At 40.3% G+C, this 11,701-nt stretch overlaps 1 protein-coding gene across 1 annotated transcript; it reads left to right on the top strand. All coding sequences in view use genetic code 11, as the record gives it.

Moving 5' to 3' along the window:
• Positions 1-2,489: 2,489 nt before the first annotated feature.
• On the top strand, positions 2,490-7,781 carry EGR_06578 (hypothetical protein; the record flags this gene model as incomplete). The annotated part of the gene is made up of 6 exons (XM_024495827.1): positions 2,490-2,513; positions 4,527-4,601; positions 5,170-5,332; positions 6,390-6,625; positions 6,697-6,897; positions 7,293-7,781. 6 exons carry the CDS (start codon positions 2,490-2,492, stop codon positions 7,779-7,781), a joined length of 1,188 nt encoding a protein of 395 aa, XP_024349787.1.
• Positions 7,782-11,701: the final 3,920 nt, after the last annotated feature.

Raw genomic sequence — 11,701 nt, 5'->3', positions numbered from 1 at the left:
CCCTTATAATGAATCGCGTCTTTTAAACTGCGGTGGGGAGAGATGGGTTTTTTTCTCCCAAATATTGGACCTTAAGCCTGCAGGGCTTCTCTTCGGCGCCTGTGCTATTTGACCTCACCCAGTGGGTGCCAGGCCCGCTTCTGCTGTATTACCTGAGTGCCACTATGTTGAGCCAGCGTGACTACTAAAAGTGACTAACTTTTGATGACTTCTTCTTTTTCTCAAGAAAATATCGGTTTTACTATTTTTTTGGCGTTCGCTCAACTGTCAGCTGATTGGTCGTCTGGAGGACGATGTGTCGGTCATCCTCCAATGTTTCCTGTACGAGATTAATCAGCAAAACTGCTGAGGTCTGCTTTTTTCTCTTTAAAAAACTTTTTTTAAGAAAGAAATGCTTTCCTAGAGCGATTTTTCCTTTCCAAACAATGATGTGTCTCAATGCTGTTCTTCCCTGTCATACGCTCCACCGCCAATGTCACGCTATCATCTCTTATTACTGTATCAGTGGCTGGAAGAGTTGCCATCGTCCTGACAACCGTTGTCACCTGATCGCTTATCAAACGACCCTAAAAAGAAGTTGCGGTGCCTGAGTCATTTACTTGCTATGACCCGCAAAGTGTCCTGTGCGCAATTAATCGTTCAGCAAGCCATACCTAAACAACCGTAAAACTACTTTTTATTCTTCTTTTCGGGACATGGGTTTTCCAGATGTTTCTGCATAAACGTAACCCCATATGGGAGGTTTTTTAAAATGATACATCGTTCATAGCACGGCAGAAATTGTAACAAGTTAAAAGCCAACCTCTGTAGTAATTGATAACCTTGCAGTAACACGACCACTGAAAAATATTTCGCTCCTCGTCTTTTTATTGGACAGTTTTTGGCCAATAGGGAGGGGAGTTCTTCCACCTGGCGGCAGTAAAAAATTAACCGAATAAGGAATTTCAACCTGTGGAATGCATTTACAGTAGCCTCTCCTCTGGTATATTGTACAGTTGCAGCAGCCAATCACAAAATGGCAATTCCAGTGCTACTTCTGGCAGTTTGTTCTGCTACACAACGACCTAGAGGGGAGGCACCATTAATCCGTCTGCCTTTTGGGGAAAAAGACCAAGACGTGTGTTTTTGCTGCCCATGTTATGGCGAACAACACCAGTAGTGTTGGGTAATTAGTAGAGGCAAGGTGGCAGTGAATTTTATGGTCCATAAAAAATAAACTGGCCTCTATGCCACCCACATTCTGTCTCACTTCCTCTTTCCAACCGCTGGGTTCTATTTGGCATATGATCATGAAGTTGTCAGATGGAAAAAATATTCTTTCACAGTTGCGTTGTAAGAAGTGTGAGATCTTCGGACGCTTTTTCCGTCCAAATTACTAGTCCTAAGAAGGAAGAAGACCGGGAAAAAAGGGACTGTAGCACCTTTTTCAATTTCTGGGATAGATCTTATTGTGTAGCCGGCTCTCAGCAGTCAGTAGGTAAACTACGACGTCCACGGGTATCAACCTTAGAAGTGTAAAATAAAAGGGATCTTTTGGAGTGGGAATGCAAACCACTTCTTGCCGTTGTTTTTCGAGGTCGCACCACCCTTTTGTGCGTTAAGGTGAAGACATCTTGAACAATTTGTCAATGGTTTGTTGTTTTCTCTTTCTACGTACTTCTAGAAGGCTTTAGGGAGAGTCATACATCTTGTTCAAAATGATTTACACTGTTTCAGCCATATCTGGGCTGTGTGTCCCACAGGATCTCCAAGTGGCATAAAACGTACTGCCTGTAGCAAATACAGAATTGGAGACGACTTAAACTTGATCCATAGGGCTTACAATGCGTGAACTTTTAAAGCTTTACAAGCCACAAATTATATAGCAACGAGCTTTGCTTAAAGCCGTATCAATTTCTCGACAAGTCAACTACCCTTAAAATCAATCCATTTGCAAATATCACTACAAGAACCTTTTTTGCTAGCAAAGATTAACTTGTGAGTAGACTCTATAAAGAAGATTTTTCATTATTTTTAAGGGGTGTTTAAAGTACTCCCGGGAGTTTTCCTAAAACATGTGAAGATTCGAGTGCATTTTTGCTGCAATTGGTAAAAGGGGAGGAAATAAACCCTGGTTTACTGCATATTTGGTAAAAAAGAGAAGTTGGGATACTCCAGAAGTGTCTTATGCTCCGTTGTTCCTCTGCTTTTTTTGCATAACACCACAAAGTAAAAAAGAGGAAATTAAAACACCTTATGCCAAAGCATGGTGACCTTTCAACTTAATTCACTGCATTTTTTTGATAAAGTTGTAGGAAAAAAGTTAATCCAAAGTCTATATAACAAAAGAAATGAAAAGAATAACTTTGCAGCCCACCAAATAGAGCAAAACTTTGCCTATTAAAAAGTTGTTTCCAGCTGCCCCTAACAGTTTAAAGCTCATTATAAATGTAAATAATTCCTTTTTACACTTGATCTACAGAATTTTATTTCCTCCGCCTCACCACAGGATGTACAACTCCTACTACCAATCAGTGAGTTGATTCCACCTATCCATTTCTCATTTGAAAAAACTTCATACAGTGTGTTTTGGTACATTTCCATTCAAAAAGTATTTTCCGGAAATTACTGCGGCCTCGAAGACATTTTATTAGAGCTAGTAATTGTAATTAGTGCAAAAGCCTCCCGATGCTCGATTTGACCTTAACCAGACTTAACGTTCGAAACGTGTAAAAGTTACGCTGACGCACAGCCGTGTTCACTGTTTATTGGCTAGCGCAGGCGACCTCAAATCGCCGTTGACCTTACCCACTTAACCTGAAATGGTCATTTCTCGGATGGTCATGACGGATTCCTGCATAGAAATTCTCGGTTTTTGTCCTTTAAAATGTCATTCACGAAAGTTTATTTATTTCAAACGAGCCCTATTACAAGTAATCTGATTTATCTAGAGAACTTTGGGAATGATCCTCTGATAATTATAACTGAAAATCAAAAGAGCTTAAGAAAAAGTATTGCAGGATAAATTAAATAATTATATGGCACTGTAGAAATTACATTTAAAAATTGATATGTTTGAAATCGACGTATTTTGGTGTCCGCCATTTGTTTCCTTATAATTCGCATTTGAGCATAATTTTAATGTTTAACGAAATTTACTAAATGTTATAGTTATACTTTGTTCAGCATAACGGTGCCTAGTTGCTGGTTCTGTTTTAAACAACCGCTTTAACAACATGTACAATGACCTTTAAATTTGTTAGAATTAAAATACTCTGGTCGTGCTCCCCGATACCAACTGCAACTAAGCATGCCACGCTGTTCTAAAAAGAATGCCACATAAATCCTTGTTTACTACAAGACCATTCTAGTAAGATACTAGTAAGGATGGTTTTTAGACTAAAATGTCACATCTTCCACTATGTGTAGGGTGTTAATTTAATCATTTTCGAGGACATTCGTGACAAGGACGGCAACTTAAAGTGATTTCATAACAAGATAATATATCTTAAATGTGTGCATTAAAGCAACCACTTTGGTTGCAACTATTGCTATATAAGCTAATATAATTTGCATAAATGAATAAAACTCCCCATTTATTTTAGGTATATATTTTGGTTTAAGGGCTAAGCTATAGCTTCAAAAATCTGTCTACTCAAAAAATAATATATTTAAAAGGCGTTGAGTTAAAAAACGTTTAGGAATCTGTGAATTTCCTGAGATTTTTCCATTGGTAATGCTAATTGCTGATGATTCCACTTTAAAACAATGCTGGTAGCAAATGATTTTCCTTCTCGCCTTGAATTCAGGTTGTTTGCGGATTTTTTTAAAAGAAAATTTTTTGTTGCGGAAAGGGTTTTCTGATCAGATGGCTATGACCAATTTTTCAGGTGTCTGAACAGCCAAGACATTTTGGACAAAAACCTTTCGACTGTAGCGCCCCATTAGGCTATCTTGTACGTTAAACCACTAAAAACTAACCATAAGCTGCAATTCGTGTATGTTGTGCAGCATATTCACCTTCGAAAGTAAGCTTTTAGAGTTAACTCAAATTTGTTTTGTTGTGTACATTTCTTAATCAATGAACAATTGCAAAATAATCATAGACCCCATCAGTGCAAACAGTAGTCCGTTATGCAAAAATCCCAAACGTCAAAGGAACTCCGAAGGCATAGTTACTAACCCAGTGCCAAATGCACGTTGCTCGAGTTTGCGTAGCTACTGTTCAGTCTTACTTTATTTTCAGACCTTAAATCGAAAAATTTCCAATAACAAGCGGCTCTACGGAAGGGGTTTTCCACTATATTATCAAGTAATTTAAACATACAAGACTAATCCTAATACCTGTAATGACACTGACCCTGCATAAATTTTTTTTCTAAAATTGCCTGGCTACTAACCGAAAAAGATTTGGACAACTGTGCCAATGTTTGAAATGCTTCGGGAGTCAGTTTTTTACTTTCTTACATTAAGCGAAAAGTTTATTTTAGAAACTGCTTGCACTTCAATAAAACTTTAGCATTCTGACTAACTTTGCTTGATTTCAGGTAGCCGCAAATGGTGAACAAGTTAAAGGAGACAAGGTAGCAAGTGCGACAAATGCTAATCTTGCTGAAGAGTCCGTGGGAATTCGCATTTCTCGAGCTTAGCATTTCGAACGCATAAAAAATATGTATACACCAAATCTGTATCCCAATTGGAAAATTGGGGGAATTGAGTAAAGATGTCTTTCAAAGCCTATGTAAAAACTTTTTAAAAAAGCCACATTAGGAATACCACAGTTAATAGCTTTAATAAGGCAAATCTTCATGAATCCTAACCTGCTCTCTTTGACATGCCTATTAAAAACAAGATAAATTTGGCTGCGACCAACCTTTGCATCCTATTTTAGAGCCTTTTTTTGTAAATACACTGCAAGACTTCACTGTAACGACAGAATACTCCGTAAAATTATTTTCGATTAAGCTCCGCTCTCAGCAAGTATGATTCGCAAACCAGTCTTGCTTGATTTGTATTTATTAAAGGCTTAAATGGCAGAATTTTTTGAAAACAAGTGATCTGAGCTGCTTTTACTGGAGCGCTTACCTGCCGTCGACGTGGTCACTTTGGACTTATGGCATGCAAAAACAACCGCTACTGTTTATTTACTAAGTAGAAATAATTTTAACCGGTAATTGCCTTTACTTGTAGAGCATTTCAGAAAATCAGGCACAATACCGTCGGATGAACACACCACAGGCGATGAACGCTGACGACGACGAAGTGGACTATAGTTTCTCTCGCCTGTCAGTTCGAGAACGACGAAAGATGTTTCAGACTGATGAACCTATGGTTATCTCTCAGTATGGAACTCGTAGGTTCTTCAATTCGGTCATTTATTCTAAGGGTTATGTTGAATTTTAAACAAACCATCATTTTAAGACTATACATGGCCAAAAAATGATTATTAACCTAATTACGACAAACTATAATTCATTTAAAACCGCTATTCCCCTCAGTTTCATTTCGAGTATTCAGCGCCTCACTTGCTGTTCTTAGCAGCGACATTCACTGAACGAAAAATTCGCGCTTAATTTTTAGAACTGCAGCCTTCTGAGATCTGGCTGTGCTAGAGAGAGATGTCAAAGCCGTCACCAGAAAAAGTGGTCAATATGATTAGTTGAACTCAGATGTGTGGCGAGGTATAGCTAGGTGTGTCCGAGTCGGAACTAACCCGAGTGACATTATTGGACATGCTTAATCATCAAGCGAAAAATAGTCAGATCTCGTTGGTTCACACGTCCAGCTCGTATTGGCTGTTTACAAACCTTTAGCCGGCATGCTAGACTAGAGCATTCTAATTGGCTGCCCTAAACGAAAACACAACCAATGGGGATTGGAGATTGTGCGTGTGTCTCAGAAAGGTAGCAAGATAAGTAAAAGGAGGCAATTAATCATTTACTTAGTTAAATGAGTAGGCAATATACTGACCTCTTAATCCAAATGAATATTTTGCAAATTATTTGCAGAGAACTTGGTAGGAGAAAACAACCAAAAGGTCACTTCGAGTTAGGAAGATATGCCAGTGCAACTGGTTTATTTTATATGAGGCTGCTTTACTTTGCTGCATCACATCATTACTATGCGTCAATTAGGCAGATGTTGCACGCTCTGCTCTGCTTTGAATTAAGTAGCCACATGATTGACCACTTTTCTGTAGGACAAGAACAAACAACCGAGGCCGTTTATAGCGAAATTTTCCAGTACTACACTCCAGTACTCGGTACTCTACGGATACACCTCAAAACTGTTAGGCGTACGATTTTATACATAGAACCCTTGTGCCGACTTGCAGGGTCGAAATTACTAGTTCCGGGTTGACCTAGACGCCTCACTTAACATTCTTATGCAAACATTTTGGACAATTTCAGTACCTCGTGGTCCAATGAGTCGAAGTGTTCCTCGATATGACGGAAAGCCAGCTTCAGTTGCTTCTGTACCAACTCAAGACGTTACTTTTCGTAAAACACCGCTAATGCGTCAATCCTGTGGTGGTCAGAATCAGGTATCACCGCGTCGCAATTCAAGCTTCGACTTTCGTCCACAAAGCGTCATCTCCTCGCGCGCTGTTGAACTTCAATCGGCCCAGAGATCTTCGCTAGTGGAAGTAGGCAAGCTCTATTCTCTAAGTTAGATAAAATTTGAATTAATCTTTCCCTCCATTTTCCGCCTTTTCAGCCGTATGTGCAACCAGTGTATTTACCATCTCGTCAATCGCGTCCAATCTATCGGTCTCCACCAACTGTAATTCAAGCTGGTGATCAGCCAATCCATCCGCAATCACCACAACCGGTTACGTATGCATCGCCATCAAGAATTGTACGAGGAATGAGCCTCTCGGCGAGAACAATGCCGAGGGAAGGCGAGACATCGTCAATGGTTCGTGAAATTTGGCCATCTAATCAGTCACCCACGTCGGCACAGCCCTTACGCGTTAGAGTCTACAATAGGTGGGTTGTTCTCTTCGCAATTTTTACAGTTACAAGTGGTGATGGTTGTAAACCTTCTCTCCCTCCCTCCCTAAAATCCAAATAATTTTGACAAGTCTACCTCATTAGGCTGTTTATTTCAATTTTACGTGATAGTGATAGATCGGCTTCATCGCCTGCCTTCTCACAAACTCCAGCACAATGGACACAAACCTCACCTGCTTACCCAGCTTACCCAGCTTATGGAACTCGTCCAGCCAGCAGTGCTACACAGGCGAGTTATCCTCTCAGATGTACTTCGCTTTATATCCGATTGAGGCTTAAGTACTGGTAAATATGTTTCAGATGTATCGCGTTGTTCAGAGCCCAAGTCGTGTCTATCCGCAAACCATTGCTATGAGTTACAGCTACCCCTCACCACTGCAACAGCAACAACCACCAGCACAGCTTTACGTGCCTCTTACATCAGTGCATCGCCGCACCGTATCTACGCCTCAATTTCCCCAGAAATCTATAACGATTTATCCCACCATGCGTGATCGGCAACCGGTAGAGGCACCACGTCAAGTCTATCAACAAATGGCCTCTCCACGGGCTTCTCAGCGCTCTGATTGGACGGTGCTTCAGCCAACCAGAATCACGCCCACTCAGGCCTCAGTCAATCAATCACGTCCGTCTCTGTTCGGTCCAATGGGCCGGTCTAATCAACAACAACCGCCACCACCACTGCCACACCAGGGTCGTATAGCGACCCTACCATCACGTCCACGACCCAGAGTGGTGAATAGAAGGTCACCACAACAGGATGAGGAGAGTGGAGTAACGGAGTTTTAGGACATGTTTCGAGGCTTCTTCTTTCAATCGGCAGAGTGCCTTCTTTGCGTAGTCCTCCTCCTCTTCTCGCCCTCCCCATCCCCCACCGTGGGTATATTATCGACTCATGAATACGCCACGTCCTCGACCTCTTTCTTCTCGTCCTGTCTTTATTCGATGCATAGAAAAACAGAAGACGCTTTGCTAGCTTCCTTTCCGATTCAAAATTTCGATAAAGTTAAAGAAGAAGGTGATGAGAGGATGAAGCCCAAGAGTGAATTAGAGACAATGATGACTAGTTGAAGAAGTGTCCGCTTCGATATTTGTTTTTTCGGGTGAGTGGAGGGTAAGAGAGGTGGGTTGAGTTCGAAATAAATGCCTCCCCACCACCCTATCCCCTGACCTATATAAACCACAAATTGACGTTGATTCTCCACATCTTCGTGGAAAGCTGCTTTGTTTTACTGCCAGTGCCTTGCACAGACAGATACTTTGATTTATTTCTTCTTTTTCGTCTCCTTCCGCCCTCCCTGATGCCCCTCTTTCTTGCTCATGCTTTTGTCTGCTAGGAATAGAGTGATTATTTTGCCTTGATGCATTTTGAATGTAATCTGCTTAACATTTACATTGAGAAGGGACAGAAGGTCACATCAGAAACAATCAACGATTTCAACTTCCTTTCAAAGTGGAAAAACCTTTTTAGAAAATTGTCGTTTTTACGTAGTTTTGCGATGTGCTATGATCTCAAGACGTGACACATGTCTCCCAAGTGTTTTATCTCCAGAGAAAGAATTACCTAAATCTTGCAACTTTCCTCCTTCTTGCTTATTTCGCATAAGTTGAAGACCTACAGCAGAAAAAATCTTTATCAGGGAGAATAGAAGACGAGGTAACACATCTCATTCTGAAATATAGTGGAGGGTCCTCTCACGAAGAAGATGCATAACAAGTCAAATCTACTTTGTTTAAACCCGCTTTCCTTACCTTTCAGTAGTTGCTTCGTAGAGCTCAAAATTGGGGAGTCATCAAACCCCTCATCTGCCGTGTGATGTCAAACTCTGGTGATTAACCATCGAGGAAATCAGGATTTCTGTCAGCATGGACTGAATTAAGGTCGTTTAGCAAACCTAACAGTGTGGCTCGCCCTGTCTTACCCATAATCGTAATAAACCATTCCGTTATATTGTCGCGACAAAAGTACGAGTCGTTAGGAATGCTAAAGGGCCCACGCAGTTAAGAATATACGTAAAAAAGGACTAGGTCCTCATAGATTATAAAACAATTCATTTAATATTCCGTCTGGAAAGATTTCATACCTTGGCCAGTCAAAAATGTACATCGTTGCGTAGGTGCTTCACTTTTAGTGAAAGCACAACGCAGTTTACCATGTCCATTAGAAAATTGTCTTGCATGATTTAGCCCTTAATTACTTATAGAAATGTAGGAATTGTATAGCAATATCTTGAGAGTGCCTTTTCAGAATCGATTTGTAAATAATGCTCTAGAATATATTTTTTATTGGGCTTTCACTAAGAAAAAAATACCTACTAAAATTTACATAAGTAGAATGTATTGAATGAGGTAAAGAAAACAATGCCAAGGTTACAAAATGATGAATTAAAAGTAGCCAAAATTATGAAAACCCTGTAACTCAAGCTGTAAAACTTGGCGAGAAATTATGTCTACTTAATATGACACAAGTAGAATAAAAGAATTCAAGCATTCTTTTAAAAAACATTATTACTAGACGAATTTAAAATTTAAAAGCGGGGTTGCCCCTATAATTTTAAAAGTGATTTTGTCGTTGAGTGGTAAAATTGAACTCTGTTTTTTAATTCATTTGGACGTATTCGGTCGCTAATCCATTGTTAGTAGCACTGCCTTGTGGTAAGAAAGTGGGAGGAAAACCGTGTAATGCAGCAATATTCATTTTAACTATTCCTTCAGTTGGATGGATTTTGCGTTTTCGTAGTATGTGTCTCTGGTATGGGTCGTAGCCTCCTTAAATTTGGAGGTAAATGACGACGTGTATGCTACTCATGAATCTACAGGAATTTTGATATCTTTTTTCCACAGTCAAAGAGGGCTGTCCAAATTGTACAATACTCCTTTTATTTTCCAAGTTAAATGCTAAAAAGGCAAAAAACAGAAATGGAGAAGAATAAATAAACAGACATGTGAGGTAGAATTTGCCCGCGAAATATAAACACCCTCGAGATTATTCGCACACATTGAACACAGTAAAACAAAAGTAAAGTCAAAGATTCACACGTGGTGAGGAGGAGGTGTTGCAATGTTACGTTTTAAACATTTGCTCTCACAGAGCGGTTGGTTGTTTTTGCACCAATTCGCTACTCCCTTTTCTGCGCAAAGTTGTCCCACATCTCGGGAGGAATGTTAGATTTACCATTTGGCTGAGGGTGAATCAAGTAAAAACGAACTGAAATGTGGATATAAAAGTACACATATAAGTACAGCCGGTATTCAAAGATGGCTTAGTTTACATTCGCAAAACTTCTTGTTCCACTGCGTTGGGTTCATCTTTGCACGGGGATGGATGAATGAATGTCGACATGGCAACTTATATGAAATCGGCCCACACTTGATTCCTTTCGAAAGGACTGTCCTCTAATTTGAGGCGTGACCCCTCATCGGATCCCCTAATCACCCACCTGCCCAAAGCTGCCAATAATATTGCATCTTGGGTTTACTTCCTGTGACTGGCTTATTCAACAGATCAGTTTAACCCTCATAGACATTGGTTAATAAGCAAATTGTGGATTCTCACCGCTTTTGAAATTTGGCACTAATTAACGCATAAATGGTAATTGTAAGCCATTTCCCTCCCACTTCGGCTTATGTTGACATTTAAGTGCTCCGCTTAATTAGCAAGGTCTCTTGGGGTAATCAGAAAGGATCATCCCTAGAATGTTAAAACACTATCCTAACTACCACTTCAAGTTCTAAACGTTTTAGTGGAAGTCCTCTTTACCAAAGTACACGTTTATGTCATCAGAGCGGTTTATGGCTGATCGGGCATTTCACACCGCCTCAGTTACCGCAGGTAGCTGTATCCTGGGGCAGACCCTTCCAACAAATTCGCTATAGCCTCATTAAATCCGCTTTGGTGAATTATAACAATTCCGAAATAACTGCATCATTTACACACCTTCACTCGTTGCTATGGTAACTCCTTGTCTTTCACTCCCTCTTATTTCTCTCCGTCTCTTCGCATCTGCGCTGGGAGGGGAGAGCCAAGGTCAAGGGGTTTTGATGGCCTAACCTCAAAATGAGTTAGCAAACGAAGCTACTTTTGTGCTTTCAATCAATTTTTTTTGTAAAACCTTGTCATTTTGGTAACAGCTATTAACATCGTGTTCGCAGTTAAATGCGGCTACTTGAGATCCCAGTCAAAGAATCTCTTCGGCAGAACTTATTGCGTTCGTTTGTATTGCACTCCAGAGGCAGCAGCTGTTTCCTTGAGAGATTTGTCGATAGTTTTCACTCTTCTGATAAAAAAATGACCTTTCCTGGTGATAATTTTCAAAAATTAGCTATACTGAACTTTAAGATATGTTGCCGTGTCCCGACTGCACATAAACACACACGAACGTCAGCAGGATATGGAAGAAGGCGCTTTTTTTCTCACGGTGATGGACAAGCACGAGGGCAGCTAGGATGCCACTGTCAGTAATCACATGGTGGCACATTCTGACATGACCATTTGTCACTGCTCCACTGACGTTTGTAGAGCAAAGTACAAACTGAAGTTGCAGAACATTCCTGCACTTTTATTTTACCGAACTAAAGTTTGCCCTTATTGCCGCTTTTAATTAATTCTTAGAAAAAAATCACCCTTTTCTCCACCTTTTTCGAGCCTCCTAGTAAAGACAATTCACCAGAATCAAGCCTTTGTATTGAGGTGGATGCCTATGGGGGAA

The sequence above is a fragment of the Echinococcus granulosus genome (assembly GCF_000524195.1).
Source record: "Echinococcus granulosus chromosome Unknown EG_S00059, whole genome shotgun sequence".
In the NCBI taxonomy this organism is placed as follows: Eukaryota; Metazoa; Platyhelminthes; class Cestoda; order Cyclophyllidea; family Taeniidae; genus Echinococcus; species Echinococcus granulosus.
This window is presented reverse-complemented; position numbering and strand designations above follow the sequence as displayed.